The sequence below is a fragment of the Ovis canadensis genome, chromosome 3 (assembly GCF_042477335.2).
Source record: "Ovis canadensis isolate MfBH-ARS-UI-01 breed Bighorn chromosome 3, ARS-UI_OviCan_v2, whole genome shotgun sequence".
NCBI classification, from domain to species: domain Eukaryota; kingdom Metazoa; phylum Chordata; class Mammalia; order Artiodactyla; family Bovidae; genus Ovis; species Ovis canadensis.
This window is the reverse complement of record NC_091247.1, coordinates 225622422-225646818: the sequence shown is the minus strand read 5'-3', so window position 1 is coordinate 225646818 and position 24397 is coordinate 225622422. Positions and strand designations below refer to the sequence as shown.

The 24397-nt window shown below is 53.0% G+C and overlaps 1 protein-coding gene across 1 annotated transcript in view; it reads right to left on the bottom strand.

The window, feature by feature from the left end:
- Positions 1 to 24397, bottom strand: part of BIK (BCL2 interacting killer) — a 41308-nt gene that overhangs the window by 5043 nt on the left and 11868 nt on the right. The window contains exon 2 of the mRNA XM_069582015.1: positions 13778 to 13946. Coding sequence (XP_069438116.1) covers positions 13778 to 13946 — 169 coding nt within the window. The remainder of the gene's footprint in view (positions 1 to 13777; positions 13947 to 24397) is intronic.

The following is a 24397-nucleotide window of genomic DNA, read 5'->3' as shown; positions in this document are numbered from 1 at the left end:
ATCGGTAATGTGTCAGGAGCAGCCCCCTGCCCACTAGGCTGCTGGAGGATGAAGGAGCCTCCTTTAAGTGTCAAAACAGTTTTGAAAACATTGATCCATTTATTTGGCTCGGTGCTGGGTCTTGGTGTATCATGTGGGACCTTTCATTTCGGTGCTCCGACTGTCTAGTTGTGACGTGCCTGTTTAGTTGCTCCAAGGTATGTGGAATCTTCATTCCCCGACCAGGGTATGAACCTCCATCCCCTGCACTGCAAGGCAGATTCCTAACCGCTGGACCACCAGGGGCATCCCAAGTACTAACACTCTGAGCACAGCCTGGTGGGGAGCAGCACTGTTATGGCCTCTGTACCTCAATCCATTATTCTTTCAATAACAATTGATGCTGGGGACCTCCCTGGAGTCCCGTGGCTAGGACTCTGCGCTTCCGCTGCCGGGAGCACCCACTGCTGGTCAGGAAACTAAGATCCCACGTGTCATGGATGTGCCCCCCCCAATTAACTGTATCAACAATCAACTGGTTTACACCCAGGCCTCCTGCTCCCCAGGCCAGGGTGGACCATTGTTCATTCCTGACTGCGGCTGAGAGGTACCCAAGCACAGGGATGCAGAGCCGCGCATAGAGGGCACCGTGTGCTCTCGGCGCTAAAGGGGGACGGCCGGAAACGCAGACAGGGCAGGGGCTCGTGGGCAGGCAGGTCAGTTTCCTGGGTCCTCCACGTGCCGCCGGGAGAGTCTAGACAAGTCATTCTCAACAGTGCAAGCAAACTGCACGCAGAGATGGACATGACGTCACCTGATGGCGCACACAGGTATCTGGGTGTCTGGGGCACCCTGGCCTTTGAGAAAGAACCGCACAAGCACAGCATTGTTCCACAGAGAATATGTGGCCAGAGCCTGCATCAAAGGGAGCGGGCTGCTTCAGTTTCCTGGGAGAGAACCAGTTCTACATCTGTTCCAGATGAAAGCGCAACGTGACAGGCAGGTCGCGGGCGCTGGGGCTGCAGAGAGCTGACGTGTAAACACAGCCACAGGGGCCACAAAAGAGCCCCAGTCTGACAGATGCCACCCGCACCTGTCAGGACAGCCCCTTCCCCCGTGGGCTGAAGGGCAATGTCAGGTCAGACCTGGTGGGTGGAGCCAGGAGGGTGGCCCCTGGCACCCCAGGCGGGCTTCGGGGAATGGTGCAGCCACCTGCTGAGGGCGCCTGCAGGCAGAGTGTCAAAAGCAGGCTGCCCCCGCCGCCAGCGACCCCACCCCAACCCCGCTGCCAACCAGCAGGCCTGCCACACAGACAGGGAGGGTCCTGGGGACGTTTCTAAGACCCTAAAAGGTTGTTAGCAACACAGACACCCAGCGCAGGTGGCACTCTGGGTGCCTAAATCTTCACCCCTTCGTTCTGGGGTCTATCAGTTAAAAGCTATGGAGTGAGCCCAGATCCACCTGTCACACTGCCCAAGAGTAGATGATGTAACTAGTGCGGTTTGAAGCCACTTCTGTAGCCAGGGATGACTCTCATCCCTTCCCCTTATGATTAGGAGATGCTGAACCAGGGCCATGGACCCTGCTCCCAGGTCAACCGCCCTGGAAGGAGGGGCACTGATGCCATGGTCGGGGAGGCGAGTGGCCTTCAGTTAGATTTATGGGGAAAAATGGTAAATGAGTCTTTTTCTCTGGGGCTTCCCTGGTGGCTCAGTGGTAAAGAACCTGTCCGCCAAAGCAGGAGACTCAGGGTTGATCCCTGGATGGGGAAGACACTCTGGAGGAAGAAATGGCCACCCACTCCATTAGCCTTGCCTGGGAAATGCCACGGACAGAGAAACTTGGTGGGCTACAGTCCATGGGGTCACAAAGAGTTGGACACAACTTCCTAAAGAATGATAACAACAAACTTCTTCTTTCTTTCTCTTTTGGGCCATGGAGTGTTAAGCATTAGACTGCCCGGGAAGTCCTATAAATGAGTCTTAACAAGCTAGATCAACACAGAAAAATCAAGAGCATTCCTACAAGACAACCTGAAAATACTGTAGACAGTAAATACAACTGTGGAAATATAAGGTTTCTGATCAGGAAATATATGGCTTTTTTTTTTTAATCTAAGAAAGGGTGCTTAAAATCGGTATGGACAAGAACTTTCCTGGTGGTTGAGACTTCCAGCTTCCACTGCAGGGGTCACGGGTTCCATTCCCTGGTTGGGTAATTAGGATCCCACATACTGTGCAATGCAGGGGGAGTGACCTCCCCAAAAAATGCCTTTATGGATAAATACAAATTCCATTAAAGGACTTAAAAGATCCAGATAAATAGAGACAGGTTTTAACATCAAACAGGTTCTAAGCCCAGTGAACTTGACCTTGTGTTAGGCCAGCATTTCAGGAACTCGGACCAGGAGCTCTCAGAGTGTCTATGCAAATGGCCATTTTCAAGGGAAAGCTGCCCCAGCCCTCATTTGCATCTGTCTCCCTGCTCCCTTAGCCCCTCACTCCCCCTCCAAGCCCCTCTGCACGGGGCTGTTCCCTTCCCAGAGATGGCTCGTGCTCCCACGGACCCCTTACCCCACTGGTAAGGGGTCGCTAGGGGACTTCATTGGGCACGTGGCCTGAGCTTCACCTTGAGCCATTATCCCAACATCCCTCAGTTCCCAGTAGACATGCCTAGAATCCTTGGGCACCTTGGGTACCAAAGGATGAGGGTCCCTGAATCCTACAGGGCCGGTGCCTGACCTGGGACAGTGACGACTAGCAGCTTGGGCGTGAGGCCTAAACTGCGTGTGACCGGCTTCGTGGTGGCTGAGCAACATGAGTGGTGCCTCCTCAACTGGACTCAACTGTCTGGGGGCAGGGCCTGCCACTTCTGCAGCTTCATGTGGGTCCCCAGACCCTTCTGGACCTCTCTGATCAGAGCTGGCTTGGGATAGACACCAGACTCTCCTCTTCCCTTGATCATCATCTGAGCCCTGCCTGATGCTCCCAAACAGGTGGGGGGATGTTGAATTGACATCCTAACCAACCACTCACTTGCAGGGAGATCTTGGGCAAGACCCCCAGTTTCCTTATCTGCTAAGCAGGCATAATGGTCCCATGCTAATAGGGTTCCTTTTCCAGGCAAGAACCAGCACTAGAGACTTCCCTGGGGGTCCAGTGGCTAAGACTCTGCACTCCCAACGCAAGGGGCCCAGGTTCCCTGGTCAGGGGACTAAAGATTCCACGTGCCACAAGTAAGACCCGGTGCAGCCAAATAAAGATTTTCTTTAAAAAGAACCAGCCCTAACTTATAATCCTGGCTGATGTTTGGGTATCAGCTATGGTCAAGCACTGATTTAAGCTCTGTACATGGATGAAAATGCTCACCACTTAACCCTGTATCTATTAAAAAGAGATGTGAAGAAATTCAAGTCCTTAGCCTTCTTGCTGCAGTCAGTCAATGGTTCTGGCTGGTACTAAAGGAGGAGAATCAACAAGCAGCCCCAGGCTGGCCTTGGGGCTCTAGATCCGAGCGAGAGGACAATGTGGCTGAGAGTGGGGACAGGGGCCTTGCAGCAGCCCCCCAGAGCTGGTCCCTCCCAGCAGCCCCCTCACTCCAGTGGAGGCTGAGGGTTGGGCCCATCCCGTCTGGCGTGTCTCCTGCTGGGGGCCTCCAATCTGACCTCCACGCAGCAGCCTCAGATCTGACCCCTCCGCCTGCTCCATCGCTCCCCAGGCCCCTCAGGGGACACTACCAGGAGCTGCTTCTCCCCCTGGTCACCTCAGCCCTGCTGCCCCAATCCTAACCCAGCTCCCACCACACATGTCAGGCCTCCAGTCTTCACCTGGGCAGTGCCGCCGGCCATTCTCGCTCTCCTCTGACACCCCTGTTGGCGCCCTCTGGGTGTCCTGGGGGACAGCCCCTGTGCCCAGCTCCCTCACTCCTCAATGAGGACACCAGCAAGAGCCATTCCACGGGGGACAACCAGGAGCTGGGACTTCCCTAGTGGTCCAGTGGTTAGGACTTGGAGCTTACCCTGCAAGGGGCCTGGGATTCCATCCCTAGCTGGGGAGCTAAGATCCTGCAAGCCCTGTGGTGCAGCCAAACAAAAGTTAAAAAAAAAAAAAAGGAACTGCCGTCACTATCGTTATTAATCCCTGCTTCCCAGCCCACAGCACCGGGCAGATAAATGCTTGTTGAGTGACTAAACGGGGGCGAAAACTGACATCACTGCAGCTGCAGATCCAGGAACCTGGACTGGTTTCAAGGGTCTATTTTTTTTCCCAGCGTATTTGCAAAGGAGGAGTTTAAAACTCTTCTTTGGTGGAAAGGAAGGCACACCCACGCAGGCAGCAGCCCACGCTCACCCTCCTACACACGCAGTGGAAACCCATTTTCCGCTGGATCTCAGGATGCAAATTGAACCTTGCTGCCCCCACAGTCACGAGGACGCCTGCAGGGCTTGGAAGGAAGGGGCATCAGCTCTGGACCGGCCAGGCTGCAGGGTCACAGGCGTGCCTCTTCCACCACACCCTGGGATGGAAACAGCTGCCCCCACCTTGTGGGGGCGTGAACCCTGAGTCGCCGCCCAGCCCAACCTTCCCCATGTCCCTGAGGACCTTTCAGCAAAGCAGGAACAGGTGAGGCCCCCTCTGGGGGCCAGGTCCATCTGGGCCAGGCCGGTGGATGCTCTGGACCCAGATGCAAAGCCCTGGCCCCCAGTCTTTTCCTTCAGGCCCCCCACACACACATGGCCCCCCTAATGCGCTGGCATACAAAGCATTCAGTGCCCACAGCATCAAGCAGAAAAGCCCTGACTTGGGCAGGACAGATGTAGGTTCCTGTCCCAGCCTTGTCACTGCTGTGAGACCAGTAGCAGTCACCCAGCTCAGAGACAGTTCTGCAAAGAAGCAGCACAGCCTCCAGGGTTGCAAAGAACATCAAAAGATACAACGATTGCCCATTTTCTGCCACCTCGCGGGAGCGGGAGGCTCCATAGCTGGTTAAGGAATCAACAGATCGAGAAGGGAGTGAGAGACCGCTAGTCCCTACTTCTCTGGGGGTCAGTTTGACAGTGTCTATCAAAGTCAAAAGCGCACAAGCCCTTTGATTTCTAGAAATGTGTTCTCTGCGCAGGCCTGCATGTACCTGGCAGGTACTGCTGCGCCAAGATCTTGAAGGCGCGTGAACACAGCGGGGAACACAGATTAACTGTGCTGGATTATTACTGTTCAGTGGCTAAGGTGTCTGACTCTTTGCCACCCCGTGGCTCCTCTGCCAGGCTCCTTTGTCCTTCACTATCTCCCGGAGTTTGCTCAGATTCGTGTCCATTGAGTTGGTGATGCCATCCAACCGTCTCATCTTGTCATCCCCCTCTGCTTTTGTCTTCCATGCTGCACACATGTTAAAAAAAAAAAAAAAAAAGACAAACACCTCTGTCTGCACAGATCCATCTCCCAAAAGAGAAAGAAGGTCAGGAAAGAGGGGAAGGGGCCTCTCTGGGACAAAGGCAAGAAGGAGACTTGAACTTTTTAAACTCTATATGTTTCTGTCTTCCTGAGTATTGGGGTTAGTCTCACTGATTCAAAAAATCGAGCAAAAATAATTGTTTCCAATTCATCACCTGAATTTTCGTTCTGTAAGGATGATGTTTGTCTGAAAGGGTGATGTTTGTCTTCAAGGTCTATTTCAGGAATCGAGCATCCAACCCGTCCCAGCCCCCACCCCACCCACGCCCTCCCCACCTGGCAGAGGAGGCCAGACTTAGGAACCTGCAGATGCCTGAAGCAGCTGGTCTCAGGTGGGCGGGACTCACTTCCCTTAAGTGATGGAGAAACAACAGGGGGGGGGGGGGTGGCGGCGGGGGGGGGGCGGGGGGGGGAGTGGGAGGGAGATGAGAAGGTAAGAGGAGGGAAAGGTATTTTAAGCAAAGGGCTGGAAATTCAGCGTAGGAGTTGGAAGCCAGCAGGGTGACAGCCCGCTCCAGTAGTCTTGCCTGGAGAATCCCCATGGACAGAGGAGCCTGGCGGTGCTACGGTGCATGAGGTCGCAGAGAGTCGGATATGACTGAGCCTCTAAGCACAGCTCGAAACAGGCTTCCTCAGCCCTACCACTGCACCAGCATCTCAGCCCTCTGCCCTGAAGCCTGGCGCAGGTGCTGCCGTGGGCCACCTTGAACCAGGTGCAGACACTGCAAGAGAGCCAACCTCGGGACTGCCCTGGGAGTCCAGGGGCTAAGACTTCGAGCTCCCAGTGCAGAGGGTTTGATCCCGGATCAGGGAACCAGATCCCACTTGCCAAGACCCGGCGCAGCCAAATAATTAAATAAGAATAAAATATATTAAACAAAAGAGAGAGTGAGAAAGCCAACTTGGCTTCTGGCTGGGGTGGCCTCGGGCAAAGGCTTGCCCTCTCTGGCCTGTAGTTTAAAGCTCAGTAACCCCAGGCCCTTTTGATTTGCGTCTACTGAGTCCAGGCTCCCTCGGGACCAACTAAGGGTTAGAACAGTGAAGGGCTGTGAGAGACTATTGGATGGATCTGGAAGGTGAAATAAAACCAGGAGGAAAAAGTACTTCTTTAAATCCTGAGCAGTGGAGCCAGCTGAAGGAACAGACTTCTGACACTGATGATACAATAAGAAAACCGTAAAATCAGGGCCATATAAAGCCTGCACTGCTCTAGCTGTTTTAATCCGTCTTTTACATTGGTTTCTGTTTCCTAAACATTATTTTCCAAGCTACTGGATTGCGGGACAATTTGTAAGATAAATACATTTTTTTTTTTTTAAGAAATGTGCATTATTAAAAATGTTCAGGACTTCCCTGGCGGATAAGAAGCCGCCTGCCAATGCAAGGGGAAATGGGTTCGATTCCTGGTCTGGGAAGATCCTACATACCTCAGGGCAACTAAGCCCAAGCAACTCCAGTGCAGCCAAAAATTAACTTAAAACAATATTCTGAGTGGAGCTGAAACAAATAAAAACGAACAGTGAAGGGTTTGTCGCCCACTTAATCAGAGGAGCTCCATGAAATCTGGCCCCAACTCCAGGACACATTCTTGGCCAGAGCTGCTGTGAGATGACTGGGCTCCAGGTCCCCAGGGCCTGACCCAAGGATCTCAGGAATGTCAGTGGAAAGAGTGATGCAAAACCAGCGCCCCCTTCTCCTCCCAACCTGGCAGGTTGGTGGCCTCCAAAATGGAAGGAGGTGGGCCTCCACGTTTCATAGAAAGAAGTCAAGGTTAGCTGTGATTGCCAGGAGCAAGACATGGAACCTGCACTGAGCTGTGTTTACATCTCACTGGTTACACATTATTTATGAAGGAAAACGCTGAGCCAAGGGGCCCTGGGCTGCAGGCACACCTGGGTTCTGGTCCAGCTTGGCTGTGGTCCTCTGGACAAATTCCTTAGCCCCTGTGCTCAGTCGCTCAGTCGTGTCTGACTCTTTGCGACCCCCTGGACTGTAGCCCACCAGGCTCCTCTGTCCGTGGGATTTTCCAGACAAGAATACTGGATCGGGTTGCCATTTCCTCCTCCAGGGGGATCTTCCCGACCCAGGGATCCAATCTGCTTCTCTTCCATCTCCTGCACTGGCAGGTGAATTCTTTACCACTGAGCCACCAGGAAATTCCCACACTACACTTGCTCTTAGCCAAAAGCCCAGCTGGACCCCCTAATTCTTCACTCACTAAACAAGCACTGGGGACAGATTCTTTTCCGTTCTTTCCCGCTCAAATACACATTTAAAAAGAAAAAAAAAAAGAGAAAGTGTAACAGATGAATAATTATCTTGACAACTGATTTTGAAATTGGCTTTAAACCAGTCAGCTGAGGTCTGAAAGTTTCTGCCCCGCCCCAAATTCCTCTGTGGAAAACCTAATGCCCATGATGGAGAAAGGAGGGGAGGGCCCAAGAAGGCAAGGAGATCCCGAGGGCTCTGCTAATGGGTTAGGACTCTGCTAAACCAGGCCCAGGAGTGCTCCCTTCACATCCTCCACTGGGGACACAGGAAGTCTGTGGCACCCTGACCTTGGACTTCAAGCATCCAGAACAGTGAGAGATAAGTATCTGTGGCTTATGAACCACCCAGACTACAGTGTTTGTTAGAATGCACACTTCATGAAGTGAGGAGGAACCAGGTGGGGAAATCACGGTGAGGAGACTTTGCAAGCCCAGTCTGGAGGGGGTCCCAGTGAACCGTGTCCTTGTTGCCACCTGAAAGGGGCCCCGGGGTTCCCACCTCCATTAGAAAAAGAACGGCCGTCAAGGTACTGCTTGGGTCTGCCACATACGTTTAAAAAGGCTGTATATCAGACAATAAATGCTAAAGAGGGTGTGGGGAAAGGGAACCCTCCGACGTGGAGGCTCCTTAAAAAACTAAAAACAGAGCTACCATATGATCCAGCAACCCCACTCCTAGGCACATATCTGGAAAGGATGAAAACTCATATTCGCAGTAATGCTATTTACAATAGCCAGGACACGGAAACAATCCACGTGCCCATCAACAGATGGTTAGTTTAAGATGTGGTGTGTGTGTGTGTGTGTGTGTGTGTTGCTGTTGTTAAGTTGTGAAGTCATGTCCCAGTGGGTTGGGCTGCCATTACCTTCCCCAGGGTGTCTTCTCGAGTCAGGGATCCAGCCCCCACCTCCCGCATTGCAGGTGGATTCTTTTACTGCTGAGCCACCTGAGAAGCCCCCCCCCACACCTGGGAAATCCCCCCCCCGACACACACACACACAAATGAAATATTACTCAGTCATAATAAGAACGAGGGCTTCCCTGTGGCTCAAACGTAAAGAATCTGCCTGCAATGCAGGAGACCCAGGGTCAATCACTGGGTTGGGAAGATCCCCTGGAGAATGAATTGGCAACCCCCTCTAGCATTCTTGACTGGAGAATTCCATGGACAGAGGAGCCTGGTAGGCTATAGTCCATGGGATCGCAGAGTCAGACACGAGTGACCGACTTTCACTTTTTTTTTTTTTCAAAAAGAATGAACTATTGCCATTTGCAGCGTCATGTACGAACCTAGAGATTATCATTCTCAAACAGAGAAAGACAGTTGATATCACTTATATGTGAAATCTAAAACAGTACAAATAAATCTATTTACTAAAGAGACTCAGGCATAGAAAATTTATGTTTACCAATGGGGAAACAGGGAGTATAAATCAGGAGTGTCGGATTAACAGATCTACACTATCATATATAAAACAAACAAGGGCTTACTATATAGCACAGGACACTACATTCAGTGTCCTGTGATAACCCAATAGAAAAGATTATATATATACACATATACATATACGGATATCCAAATCACTTTGTTGTATACCTGAACACAATCCTGTAAATCAAATATACTTCAATTAAAGTTCGTAAGAATTTACATGAAGGACTATGTGCTCCTGGGTCCAGACACTAAGGGCTCAGAGAGACGTGGCCCTCACGGTCTCCTTCCTTCCAGACAGTTTTGGGTCTCCCCGGCGCTGCAGGGTCTCAACCACTTACCAGATCTGGACATGGCCCCCTCCAGTCGGCAGCCTTGGGGGCTCCCCTTTCTGGGGACAGATCCTGGGCTGCCTACTCCTCCCTTTCCACACCCTCAAGCCCACCTTCACACCTCCTGCTACCTCCCCAGGTTGGCATCAGGGACCTGCATATTCCTCCAGGCTCAGAACTCACCTCCTCCCAGGACAGAATTAATTGCTCCTAACCCAGCACCTTGTGTAAACAGACCTGGATTAGGCACACAGCCCATGACAGTCTCATTAAATGTTTACCTGTCTGTCTGCCCTGGCTCAGAGCAGGAACTAGTGAATGAGGACAGCCCAAGGGAACCAGATAATACAAGGTCCAACAGAACGAAGGGACTGGGCTCACAGGACAGTCAGTTCCTGGCCAGGGCACGCTGGACTGGACACGCTCAGCTTTTGAGAGGAGGCAGAGGTTGCGTGCATGGTATACAGCAGGGTCCCAACCCCTGGCCCACAAACCTGGATAGGTGCGCGGCCTGTTAACAACCCAGCCACACAGCAGGAAGTGAGCAGCAGGTGAACGAGCAAAGCCTCATCTGTACCTACAGCCGCTCCCCGACGCCCGCATGACCACCCAAGCTCAGGAAAACAAGCTTGGGGCTCCCACTGACTCTGTGTGATGGTGAGCTATATAATTGTTTCATTCTATATCACAATGTAATAATACCAGAAAGAAAGAGCATGATCAGTGTAGCGTGCTTGAATCATCTCCAAACCATCCCCTCCCCGCAAGTCGGTGGAAACCGATCACTAGTGCCAAAAGGGTTGGGGTATACAGTCAGTGCTCACTAAAGGGAGGCTCTTGGTCCATGAACTTGGAGCTGAGTAGAGGTGCACGCCCACCCAGTTCACCGCTGGGATTTCCCGGATGCGTCATTGTCTGCAAATGGGAAATCCGCCCATCTCCCTGGCCGGCCTCGCGCCTTTGCTGAGTTCCATGCCAGACTCAGTGCCTCTGCCCAGACAGCCAGGTGGGCTGCCCGCTCCGGCCCCGAGCTTGCCTCTCCTCTCAGACTCTGGGTGACCCCGTGTCTTCTCCCACCTCCAGAAAAACAGGTTTACCAGCAGCGCCTGGCAAGGCCCTGCGGTGTTTTGTGTTGTCACAGCCCAATATTGACACTAGGGAAATCAGCTGCCCTCCCCAAGCCTGCCCCAGGGCCCTGACCACCAGGCCCGGCCTCTCTTGCCCGCCTCCAGGCCAGCGAGGGGCTCCGGCCGGGGACTCATTTGCTTACATTCTGTATTTCACCCAGGGCCTGGCCCCAACCAACCCACGGCAGGACAAAGCGCCAGCCGCACACGTCCACTCAGACCCGCCGCAGGCTTCCTGGTGGCCGCCGACAACAAAACCCAAGCGTGCCGGGAACTTCCTTGAAACACCGAAGAATTGTTCTGGGCCAAGAGAAAAACAGCCCGACTCTCGTGGGATCCACTACGGCCACAGGAGGGGAAGCCAGAAGCCATTAATTGTCTACAGACTTAATGGGATCACTAAAAACAGGATGCTTTCCAGGGAGAGGGGGAAACACCTCGGAGGTCAGGGTCAAGACTCACTGGTGGATGGAGCCGTTCACCGAGGACCCCCGTCCACTTCCTAGACGACCAGACGTGAGAAAGCAGACGGCCACTGCTCTCTCCTTTCTTTGCAGCTCAATTTCTGTATCTGCGCCTGTGCTCAGCCGCGTCTGACTGTGACCCCATGGACTGCAGCCCGCCAGGCTCCTCTGTCCATGGGGATTGTCCAGGCAAGAAGACTGGAGGGGGCTGCCATGCCCTCCCCTCCACGGGATCTTCCCAACTCAGGGAAGGAACTCAGGTCTCCCACATTGCAGGCAGATTCTTTACTGTCTAAGCCACCAGGGAAGCCCAGTTTCTACACTTACTGACCACCTAATAAAACTTACAATAAACATATTGATACATACAACCAGCTATGTTTAGAAGCTCTAACCAGCTTCTTCCCAGAGTGCCCAGGTTGTGATGGGCAGAGGGGATACTCTAGTGTGATCTTTCTCAACTCCTGCTCTGGGACTTCCCTGGCAGTCCAGTGGTTAAGACTGCACTTCCAGTGCCAAGGGGCTCAGGTTTGATCCCTGGTCAAGGAACTAAGATCTCACAAGCTGTGCGGCATGGCCAAAAAGAAAAAGAAAAACATAATAATAAATTCCTGTTCCAGTGGAGCTACGGGTTTGTGTAAATCAGACTAAGTGAGCAGGTGTAATTTCCACACTGTCTTAGAGTCCTGAAAACAATAGAGTAAAATCCTCGGCCAGCCCACACTGTCAGTAGAGTGTATTTCTCCCAAGGCCATTCTCGCTATTCTCTATTCTGTCTACGGCATGTGTATCTCTCTAATAAGTTCACTTCTTACTTATCAAAAAAAAAAAAGAGAGACAGAGAGAGCTTTAGGGCAGAGGAACCCCCAGGAACAGAGGGAGGGCTGCAGCTTGAGACCAGGTATTCACAGAAGGCTTCTCGGAGGAGGAAGCATTTGAGACAGTGAGTCTGGCATCCAAGGGGTGCTGCTACAGTGCATCACTCCACTTATTTTAGGCCTCACCTGCTCCCATGGAAGGCGGCACAGAACCTCTGGTGCTTACAGAAACATTCCCATCAAAAAAATAAAATAAAGTCACCTGGCAGCCATCTTAGAGGGTAGATTAAAAATGTTTCCTGCCCGAAGGACATTCCAAGGCACTGCCCCCCAGAAGCCACTCTCCCTAGATCCCACTCCTCCCAGACCAAACACAAGCAAAAGTAAACTTGTACAATCTAATGTTGGTAAGGCTGGAGAAGCCACAGTGACCTTGAGGTTAAGACAGTGGGAAATCCCCAAATCCTGGACTGTTCAGAAGGGAGGGGAGATGAGACCGTGGGGAAGACCAGCGCCACCAGCCCAGTGCTAAGACTGGGATCCCGGCCACTGAGGCATCAGGTGCCAATCACCCCAGATGTGCTGCTCCTCCTAAGAACTCATTCCAAGGGCAGCCCAGAATAAGTAGAAATAGAGTTAAACAGCTAACTCCGGAGAAGTCACTAACGGCCACCAACACTCGGGAGTGGTATTCCTCCAGCCCTGGTGGGAAACCTCATGGACCCATTTTACAGAATGAGCAACTGAGGCTCAGGGGTGCCAGAACCCAGCGAAGACAACACAACCAGAATGTGGCTGCGTGGAGAGCTTGGCCTGGCTTCTAGGAAACAGCTCTGGGCTTTTTGGCTAGACAGCATTTATAACGCCTCCTGAACTCAGGCTCAGTTTCTCCAACCCTACAAGGAGGCCTCTGGTCCTTGGAGGCCGGCCAGCACAGAGCCCTCCCTAAAGTGGTAAGGATAAAGCCATAACCCTCCCTTCCCCGGGAGCCGCAGCAAAGCTTAGGAAGGAAACCAAGCCGCATAGGTGCTCAGAAAATGCTACAATAGCAGCAGCGGCAAGAACAACAACGTCCTGGCGAAAACTATAGTAACAATTAACGGTTTACAAAACGACTCACACCCAGGAGGTGGGGAGCCCGGAGCCCCTCGGGGCTGGTCCTGGCCGCGCGGGGCTGGTGGCGGGACGCCTCGCGGTCCCCGGATGGGGCGCGCCCGGCGGTCCCTGCTTTGCACCAGCGGCCCGGGCGCCTTCCCCGCGGGACGCACCTGCCCCGGGCGTGGGCAGGCAGAGGGCGCCGCGCCCGCCCGGCGCGCAGTTCCTGTTCCGGACTTCCCCGCGTCCCGCGTCCGGCCGGGCCCGGGCCCCCTGGCCGGTGCGCGGCGCCCGGGCACCCCGGGGCCGGCGGGAACCGGTGCCCGACGCCATCTTCCTCCCCCCGCCGCCATCCTTTTTCTTTTTTTCTTTTTTTGGTGGCCGCGCCGTCGCGGCCCTGGGCTGGCAGCCCTGCGTTCGGGTCCGATGCCCAGAGGACCTGGGAGTCCGGCCTCGGAGGGAGAAGGGCGATCGGGCGCCGGGTCCCCTGGGCGCGGCGCAGACAGGCCGCCCCATTGCACAGATGCGGAGACTGAGGCCCCCAGGGGCCGCGGATGCCAAGATCGCCCACCGGGGAACTGGAGCACCCCCCACCTCGGCCAGCGAGGTGGGTGTTTCGGAGCCGGGGTCCCCAGACGTCGCCAGCAAGTAAGTAATCCAGTCGGGACAGGAAAATATGGGGCCACTGGCCTCTCTACCTTCCAGCGGGCGCCCAGGGCAGCCGCGGGGCGCTCACCTGCCGGGCTCGGACTGGGCGGAGGGGCGGCCGGCAGCGGAGCGAGGGTCACAGCAGGGGCGGGAGGGCTCACCTCGCGTCCGGCGGTGGCAGTGGCGGCGGGTGGTGACGGCGGCGGCGTCCACAGCGCTCCAGCCGCGAGGCGTATTGTCTGCGGCGAGGGGCCCGCGTGCGCCCGGGTGTCAACCGGCGGCCCCGCCCCGGCCCGCCCCCAGGGCCGCCTCCCCGCCCGACTCCAGGACCTATCGGGGTCCAAAAGGCAAACAGAACTGCTAGGGGGTGATCTGGTTACTCGTTTAGTGTCTGCCTCCTGCGCTCTACAAGTTTGTGGTTCGCTCCGAAGAACTGTCCGGATGAATTTCCCTGACTGCATCTGGGTGGGAGATCCAGGGTCTTGACATGGATTGCCTCCAAGAAGTCCTTAGGGCTTCTTGATGCTTTTTTTTTTTTTTTTTTCATCCACATGCAAGAAAGAGAACTTAATGACCTGCTAAATGACAGCGCGACTTCAGTGCTCAAATATCCCAGCTCTCTGTGCTGGCAGCTTCAGGAGTTCAGTTTTGTTTGGGTTTGTTTTTTTCTTCAACTTTTTTTTTTTTTTAATTGCTTGGAAAGGCACAAAACAGAATGGACCATCTTTACTGTTTGGAAGTGCACTGTGTAGTGGTGTCCATGTCATTGTTCAGTCCCTACAGTCGTGTCCGACTCTGCAACCCCATGGACTACAGCACGCCAGGCTTCCCTGTCCTCCACTATCTCTCAGTGTTTGCTCAGCTCATGTCCATTGAGTCAGTGATACCATCCAACCATCTAATCTTCTGTTGCCCCTTTGCCTCCTGCTCTCAATCTTTCCCAGCATCGGAATCTTTTCCAATGAGTCAGCTCTTCAAGGGTCATGGTGAAGAGTTCTGACAAAACGTGGTCCGCTGGAGAAGGGAACGGCAAAGCACTTCAGTATTCTTGCCTTGAGAGCCCCATGACCAGTATGAAAAGGCCAAGCACATTCATAGCGCTGTTCAACCATCACTACCAGCCATCTCCATAACTTCCCATGTTTGAAAACACCTGCTAAACAGTAACTCCTCCTCCCTCCCCCAGGCCCTGCAACCATCAGGCGTTAGGCTTTTTTTTTTTTTTACCATTTATTTATTTATGGCTGTGCTGCGCCTGCGTGTTGCTCCCGCGGACTCTCTCTAGCTGTCTGCACTTCTCACTGCAGCGGCTTCTGTGGAGCAAGGGCTCCAGGCAAGTGGACTCAGTCGTTGTGCTGCAGGGGCCTCGTTCCTCTGAGGCACGTGGAATCTTCCCAGAACAGGGGCTGAACTTGTGTCCCCTCCATTGGCAGGTGGATTCTTTCTTTATTTGGCTGTGCCAGCTCTTAGTTGCAGCATCAATTCAGTTCAGTCGCTCAGTCGTGTCTGGCTCTTTGCAACCCCACGGACTGCAGCACGCCAGGCCTCCCTGTCCATCACCAACTCCCGGAGCTGCAGCATGCAGGACCTTAGTTCCCTGACCAGGGATCGATCCCCAGGCTCCGTGCGCTGGGATCTCAGAGCCTTAGCCATTGGACCATTGGGGAAGTCCCAGCAGGTGGATTCTTAACCACTGAACCACCAGGGAAGTCCAGGCTTTAGGTATTTTTAAGTCTTTTTCACAGATGTGAAAAGTCAGACCCCAGCTTTGTAGAAACAGCCTCAGCAGCATCCAACCAAAGCCAGGGGTCTTCCTGCCCCCGCTTCCTCCCACCCCCTATCCTTCCAGCTGTACCATCCACCTCACCTGTGTTCCTATTGCCATGGTGAGGACAGCCCCCCACTGCTCTGGGGCTCCTGGGTCTGGGGGGAAATGGGTGGCAGAGAAGGGCCCCGGAAACCTCCCGGGAGAGAGGAGACATCAGAAAAATTCCAGGAGGGGTGGTCCCCAGCCCTGGGACGGTTAGGGAGGAGTAGGGTCTTGAGTTCCCAGCCTGATATTAAGCTGGAGTGTGTGGAGGTGAAGGAGGGCAGGGCAGAGCACTGGGATTACAAAGGAGCTGTTGTCCCTGTCCCTGTGAACACACAGGCTTGTGTGCCTCCATCCTGCTGCCTCTTCTGAGAGGGAAATAGCAGGTTCCGGGGAGCTCCCCTCCCCTGAGTTCTGCTGTTTGCTACCTACTGGGAGTCCCCCCACCCCTTCTCCCCGCCTCTGGAGTGACGACATGGATATATATATATATTTGTTTTTCTTCCTTGTTCTCATCTGTAAAATGGGATGGCAGCATGCCCCTCCCACCTCCATCCTACAGGGTTAGAGGGAGGGTCAGAGGAGATAATCATCAAAGGTTTACTGAATTTCCCAGCTTCAAGACCCCTCCTTCCCTCTCTTTTGGCCCTTCTGATTTTGTAATCCTTTCTGTGAGAGCCTCTCAAATCAGGTGAACTCTAAACCCTACAAAGCCTGGATTGTGCTGGACGGAAGGAGGAGCCTTCCAAAATAGGGACTTCTCTCTAAACGTGCTCTGCAGATGAGAAAAGAGACACAGAGAGAGGAAGCAGACGCCCCTGCTGGTCCAGCAGCTGAGGCCCCACGCTCCCGATGCTGGGGGCCTGGAGCTCATCTCTGGTCAGGGAACTAGGTCTACTTGTTGCAACTAAGACCTGGCGCAGCCAAATAAATACAAGTTTGTTTGTTTTTTTAAAGAGAGAGGGACAAAGCAAGCCATGATCTCATTGATATGTGTAAGAATGTTTCCAGAGGGGTCTCCAAGGTGAAGACATGGTGTCAGGCATATAGTAGGCCTGCTGCACTCAATAGGTCTGCAAATTTGGAAAACTCAGCAGTGGCCACAGGACTGGAAAAGGTCAGTTTTCATTCCAGTCCTAAAGAAGGGCAATGCCAAAGAACGTCCCAACTATCGTACAACTGTACTTATTTCACAGATTAGCAATGCTATGCTCAAAATCCTTCAAGTTAGGCTTTAGCAATACATGAACCAAGAACTTCCAGATATAGAAGCTGAGTTTAAAAGGCAGAGGAACCAGAGGTCAAATTGCCAACAGTCATTGGATCTTGGAGAAAGCAAGGGAATTCCAGAAAAACATCTCCTGCTTCATTGACTACGCTAAAGCCTTTGACTATGTGGATCACAACAAACTGTGGAAAATTCTTAAAGAGATGGGAGTACCAAACCACCTTACCTATCTCCTGAGAAACCTGTATGTGAGTCAAGAAGCAACACTTAGAACTGGATACGGAACAACAGACTGGTTCCAAATTGGGAAAGGGGTATGACAAGGCTGTATATTGTTACCCTGCTTATTTAATTTATATGCAGAGTACATCATGAGAAACGCTGGGCTGGATGAAGCACAAGCTGGAATCAAGATTGCCGGTAGAAACACCGACAACCTTAGATAAATAGATGATACTACTTTAGTGGCTGGAGAAGGAAAAGGCAACCCACTCCAGTCTTCTTGCCTGGAGAATCCCATGGACAGAGGAGCCTGGCGGGCTACAGTCCATGGGGTTGCAAGGGTCGGAACACGACTTAGCTACCAAATCACCACCACCACCACCACTTTAATGGCAGAAAGTGAAGAGGAACTAAAGAGCCTTTTGATGAAGGTGAAAGAGCAGAGTGAAAACGCTGGCTTGGAACTCAACATTTAAAAAACTGAAATTATGGCATTTGGCTCCATCACTTAATAGCAAACAAAAGGGGGGAAAGTGGAAGCAGTGACAGATTTTCTTCTCTTGGGCTGCAAAATCACTGGGGACAGTGACTGCAGCCGTGAAATTAAAAGACGCTTGCTCCTTGGATGGAAAGCTGTGACAAATTTAGACAGCACATTAAAAAGCAGAGACATCACTTTGCCAACAAATGTCTAGTCAAAGCTATGGTTTTTCCAGTGGTCATGTACAGATGTGAGAGTTGGACCATAAAGAAGGCTGAAGGCTGAAGAATTGATGCTTTGAAATTGTGGTGTTAGAGAAGACTCTTGAGAGTCCCTTGGACTGCAAGGAGATCAACCCAGTCAATCCTAAAGGAAATCAACCTTGACTATTCATTGGAAGGATTGATGCTGAAGCTGAAGCTCCAATACTTTGGCCACCTGATGGAAAGAACGACTCTTTGGAGAAGACCCTGATGCTGGGAAAGATTGAAGGCAGGAGAAGAAGGGGACGACAGAGGATGAGATGGTTGGATGGCATCATTGACATGAGTCTGAGCAAATTCTGAGAGATAGTGGAAAACAGAAGAGCTTGGTGTGCTGTGCAGTCACAAAGAGTCGGACACAACTTAGCAATTGAACAACAATAACAAACATTAGCAGAACAGATGGAGGGAAAAGGACAGTTTAGGGACAGATAGGGGATAGAAGTGCCCCAGGAAGGGGTGGGTGAAAATATTTGCCTTGCAAGGTTCCCAAGTAATATGCAGATTAAATGAACAGGAGGAAGCAAAAACTGTTTGAAAGGAATTGGGCCTGTAGAAGGCCTTGGCTTCCTGTCAGTCCAAAAAAGGATCAGAAGGCACATGACAATAGCGATAACAATAACAATAGTAGCTTGCCATGATCCGTTCAGATCCCTCAATCCCAGTGCCAAGCATGTTCTATTATTGCCTGCAGTCCTTACCTCTGTCCCATGTTACAGACACCAGTGCACATGAACAGTCCATGTATCAGTACAGGCAAGAGAATCCTGGTGGCCCCATCTTACAGATCAGAAACCTGAGGCTCTGAAAAAGAAGGCCAGCCACTTGTCAGAGACCAACCAGCCCATGGAGAGCAGAGGCAGACTGAAGCCCGAGTCCCCCTACTCCTGCTGCAGCGTCCTTTCCACCCACCAGAGCTGGCCTCAGCTTCCCTTTCCCCACTGAGAGTTGCTGGCCTGTCCCAGGGCCAGTGGACTGTGGATCGTGTTATCGGAGAGCAGCCCGCCCCCACAGGGAGTCCCTTCCTCGCCTGGGAGCCTCCCTCCCAAAGACTGTCCGGATCCCCCCAGCCCTAGGTAAGCCTCTCCTGCTGGGGCCACGACCACATCTCTCTGCAATTCAGGGATCCATGGGCCAGCAAACCCTCTGTGCCAACTTAGGGTTGAGTTTTATTCTGACTGTGATTTGCTTTGATCATTCATTTAGCAAATATTGACTGACACCTACCGTATGCCTGGCTGGGGTGTGGGTGATGGAGACCTAGAGACGACGCGTTCATGGCAGTGATACAGGGCTCATTGCCAAATGGGGGACACAGTGGAGGAGAAACCAGCTGACCAGAAAATAGAGCTCTGGGCAGCTGCGCACACAGCAAGCACGCAGGGCAGAAGAGTAAAGCCCGGGAGTGCGAGGAGAGTGGGGGAGGGGTGGGCCCTTTAGCCACGATGTCAAGGGAAGCCACAGTGAGGATGCAGTCTTCCTGAAAAGACTTGAGAGACGCGAGGACATTCCCATGTTGAAGGCCGGGGACAGGAGGAGAGGACAGCTGGGAACCCCAGGGAGGAGGTTGACCAAGCGTGTTTGCCAAGCGCTGGCCTCAGCATCCAGGGCCCACCCTGGGGACCCAGGGGTCAGAGCAGGTTTTATTTAATTTTATTTTTCTTTACTTTTATTTTATGCCTTGCCACGAGACACGTGGGATCTTAATTCCACCACCAGGAGTCAAACCCATGTCTTCTGCTTCGGAAGCATGGAGTCTTAACTATTGGAGATGTCCCCAGTGCAGGTTTAAAATGGCTGTCTCTCCATGTGCCATCCCAGACTTTTGTCCCAGCCTTGGGAACCTCTTGAGAGTTCCTTGGACTGCAAGGAGATCAAACCAGTCAATCCTAAAGGAAATCAATGAATATTCATTGGAAGGACTGATGCTGAAGCTGAAGCTCCAATACTTTGGACACCTGATGTGATGAACTGACTCCCTGGAAAAGACCCTGATGCTGGGAAAGATTGAGGGCAGGAGGAGAAGGGGACGACAGAGGATGAGAGGGTTGGATGGCATCACCGACTCGATGGACATGAGTTTGAGTAGGCTCCAGGAGTTGGTGATGGACAAGGGAGCCCTGGCGTGCTGTAGTTTGTGCGGTAGCAGAGTCGGACACGACTAAGCGACTGAACTGAACTGACTGGGAACCTTGTCGGGAAAATCCTGCAGCTTTGACAGAGACTCTGTGATACCAGGAGAGACCCATTGGAGGGTTTCAGGGTTCTCTCCTGAGCTGGGCCTGAACTCCTTGCCAGGAACTAGAGCAACCAGCTTCTCACAGTGTTCCACTCGTGCCCGCTTGGTGGACGCTTTGTGGGGGCACCTGCCCAGGACGAGAGGCCACTGAGAGCCTGGTGGGCTGGGTGTCTTGCCTGGATGGCCCCCTGAAGGGTGGATCGCCTCATTGCACAGGTGGAGAAACTGAGCCTCAAAGAGGGGTCCTGATGGGTCCACGGCCACACAGTCAAGAGACTGGAGGGCTGGGGCTTGAACCCAGGACTCTCTGACCTGTCTGACCTGGGGGTCTGTAGTTAAGCTTTGGGAAGTCTGTGAACCCCTTTGTTCTTCAGTCGCCCCACCCAGTCCTGTCCAACGCTTTGTGACCCTGTGGACTGCAGCACTCCAGGCTTCCCTGTGCTTCAGCATCTCCCAGAATTTGCTCAAACTCATGTCCATTTGAGTTGGTGATGCCATCCAACCATCTCATCCTCTGTCGTTCCCTTCTCCTTCTGTCCTCAGTCTTGGGTAAAAGCATTTTCTGAGTCAGGAACCTGCAGCCTGGTTGGCGAGGGCTGAGACTCCGGGTCACACAGCCCTGAGTTAGAATCCTGTCTCTGCCAGCTATAACTTGTGCGGCCTCAGGTAGCAATTGGGCCTTTCTGAGCCCATCCCCTGTGAAGTCCCCACCGCCCAGGGCTGCTGTGAGGATGAACGCACAGAAAGCTCTCAGCACGATGCCCGATGCATAGTAGGTGGTGGATAAACCCAGAGGATGTTATTGAAGACAGGGTTTAAGAACTGATGGAGAGTTTGAGAGAATCCCCTGGTGGTCCAGTGGTTAGGAGTCCACGCTTTCACTGTCGAGGGAGTGGATTCAACCCTTGGTCAGGAACGAGGATCGCATAAGCTGCATAGTGTGGCCAAATTAAAAAACAAACAAGCAAAAAAAACTGATGAAGAGTTTGACATGTTCACACAGAAACTGTTATCTTGGAGGTACATCATCTATTTAATGAAATACGATTTACAAATCAGTGTGTCCAGTATAGTCCAACATTTAAAGGAAATCCATACAGAAAATTCTGGAAGGAAATTCAGTCCTGGGCTAAGACCCCATGTGAGGGGTGTGTGTGTAACACTTCCGTGGTCATCCCTGGAGCTGTGGGGGAAGGAAGGGGTACTCACGAGGAGCCTGTGGGGATCGGTCTCTCTCGAGCCTGGTGATGGTGGTCCAGGGTGGGAGAGTTGAACTTGTGCGTGGGCTGTGCCCCCTGGGCCTTGGGCTCAGAGCCTGGGCTAGGCCAGCCCCACCTGGACTTGCTGCCAGGCTGGTGTAGGCTGACTCTGCAAGGACCAGGCTGTGTGACCTGTGTTGCAGCAGGACCCCGGGCTCCAGGGTCTGGAGTCCAGGCTGTGTGACAGCTGCGGGCACTCTGAGAACTCCCAGGGACTGCGGGGCTGACTGAGATCAAGACCCAGGGCTGGGACCGCACCGTGTGGTGGGCCTCCGGCCAGGGGCCAGTGGACATAGAGAGGAAGTTGGAGGTGGGTTGAGAGCCCTGGGTGCCCATCTGGAACCAGATACTTCTCCAGGTCCTGGGAAGAGGCCTCTGGGGACACAAGACCGCGGCAGTGAGCTTCCTTTTGAAGGTCAAGGCTGGTACTTGGCAGCCTGAATGCCACCTGGGAAGCCCAGAGGAGGGAGTGATCCCCGCCGCCATTTCCCTCAACTCTCCCCCGAAGCTTTGGCAGGAGCCTCCTCACAGCCCTGAAGACACATGCTGATGGATTTCTGCCCTCCGCGGCCCCCTAGAATCTCCCACCTGTTGCGAACCCCTGAAAATGAGCCAGTCCAGCCCAGGCTCCCCGGAGCTGAACTCCTGGGCCCCTTGCAGCCTCAGCCGGCTCTGCTCAACCAGGGCCTCTGTGCGTGAGGAGCTGGCGTGGGGGGTGCAGGGGGCACCTGACGCAAGAGAGACTCTGGCCTTGGAGGGAGGCCACAGCACTGGCTTGTCTAGAGCAGGAGCGCCACAGAGAGCGGGACACCAGGGCCTGAAAACAGAGGGCTAAGACCGCCCCCACCCCGCCCCGCCCCTAGGAAATGGAGTGGAGAACAGAAGTGGGCAAATCGTAGACAACGAAGAAACTCCTCCATCTTCCAGCCCGATCTGGGGGCCCTTCAGCCCCGTGCAGCCAAATGAAACTCACACCCCACCAGCTTACATCTCGCCCAGTTTTCCCATCTCAGCCGAAGGCCACTCTGGCCTTCCAAGCACTCCAGGCAAAGACTTTGGAATTGTTTTTGGCTCCTCTTTCTCCTGTCTTCCAGCTTTCCCAGATCTGGGGACTGTTTTCTCAGGAACATAACGTGAAAGTCTGAGGTCGACCCACCATCACTAACTCAGAAAGACATCTATACTTGCGCCGTCTCAACTGAGATTCAAAGGCTGTAGAATAAGTCTTAATATAATGTGAGTCAATTCACATAGAAGACTATTTTTCATTTGCCTTGAAAGTTGTGTGGCTCAGTTGGTAAAGAATCTGCCTGCAATGTGGGAGACCTGGGTTTGATCCCTGAATTGGGAAGATCCCCTGGAGAAGGGAAAGGCCACCCACACCAGTATTCTGGCCTGGAGAATTCCACGGACTGTATCCATGGAGTTGCAAAGAGCCGGACACTAAGCGACTGAAAGTTGTGTAAGGAACATACCAGAAGGTCAAGATCGGGTAATAGGTGTGGGGATCACTCAGCGGTCTTTTCTTTCTCTTGTACAGTATTTGTAACTTTTGCTATTCATGTGTATTGTGTTTCTAGTCATGAAACAGTAACTTTTTTAAATAAAAAATTTTGACTGTACCATGCGGCTTTTGGCATCTTCAGTTCTTAAACCCTGTCTTCAGTAACAGCGTTTCGGTTTCTCCATCACCTTCATCATTCATGCTGAATTCCCCAAACACTATTTTTTTTTAATATATATATTTACTAATTCATTTTATTTTGGCTGCGCTGGGTCTTCGTTGCCGTGAGGGCTTTTCTCTAGGCGCGAGGAGCAGGCTTTCATTGCGGTGGTTTTTCTTATTGCAGTACATGAGCTCCGGGGTTCTCAAGCTCCAGAGCGAGGGTTCAGTAGTCGTGGCGCTTGGGGCTTAGTTGCTCCACGGCGTGTGGGATCTTCCTGGATCAGGGATCGAGCCCATGTCTCCTGCAATAGCAGGCTGATTCACTGAGCTTCACCGCTGAGCCACCAGGGAAGCCCCCTCAACAGTAACTTTTCAATAGACATTATGCTGAGTGAAGGAAGGTGGAAGAAGACACAAGAGAGAACACACTGTCTGATTCTGTTTGTATGAAGGTGGAGAGCAGGCGAAGCGCGTCTGTGTGATGGAGGGGCCAACAGCCACCTCTCGAGGTGGGGTGGGTGTTGGCTGGAAAGGGGCACGAGGGAGATTTCTGGGGATTTCTGTCCCACACGGTGGTTGGATGGGTATGTGTGTGCGTGCTCAGTCACTCCGATTGTGTCCGACTCTTTGCGACCCAAGGACTGTAGCCCATCAGGCTCCTCTGTCCATGGGGTTCTCCAGGCAAGAATCCTGGAGTGGGTTGCCAGGCCCTCCTCCAGGGTATCTTCCGGACCCAGGGATCAAACCTTCGTCTCCTTGCACTAGCTGAATGCTTCAGATTTGTGCACTCTGGGGTTTGTAAAATAAAGCTTGATACAAATTAAAATGCTATAAAACAAAGCACAGTGAATCAGACCTGAGACAGCCAAGAGTGAGGATTTACTCAAGATCCAGATTCCTGGCTGCCAGGGGTACTTGGCAAGCTGAGCTCATGGTGGAACCTGAGGAGAAGCCAGCGGTGCTGGTGACAAGGGGACTATCACAGTTGAAAACAGAGCCAGCACGTTTCAGAGCAGATTACGAGGCTTAACCAGCCAGGCCACTCCACTCAGAGCCAGGACAATTTAATAGGCACGCGCTCCGGCCAAGAACCGAAATGGCCGGTGTGACCAAAATAACCTAATCTCCTGCAACCTGTCAGGGGGATGGAGACCAGGCCTCCACTCTGTCAGACAATTCCAGGAATCCGGGGTCAGGGAGGGGGTGATATCTGCTCCTGAAACACTGTGGAGGCCCTGGGCAGCCGACTGTGGACATCCTGCAGCGATGGCCACCAGTGTCCCCTGCCAGGAGCAGGCTCAAGGCCCCAGGTTATCTCTCAAGTCGGGTCTGGCGGGAGGGACGAGACCCACGTGGGTGCCGGCAGGAAGGAGCCCCGGTCCCGCAGAACCTCCCTTCACCCAGAAATAACATCCCTTCTGACAGCCGAGTTTATCAGCACGATAGCAGATTTTTTCAAAACAATAACAGAGGTCCTAGCGGCTCCCTCGGCCCACACTCAGCAGGAATGACAGGCCATGGTGTCAGCAGCCGCTGCTGTCCACGCCTCTGCTCCAGGAAGGCCCCGTCTGTAAACCCCTGGAGGGGAGGCCGTGTACATGTTCACCCCTCCG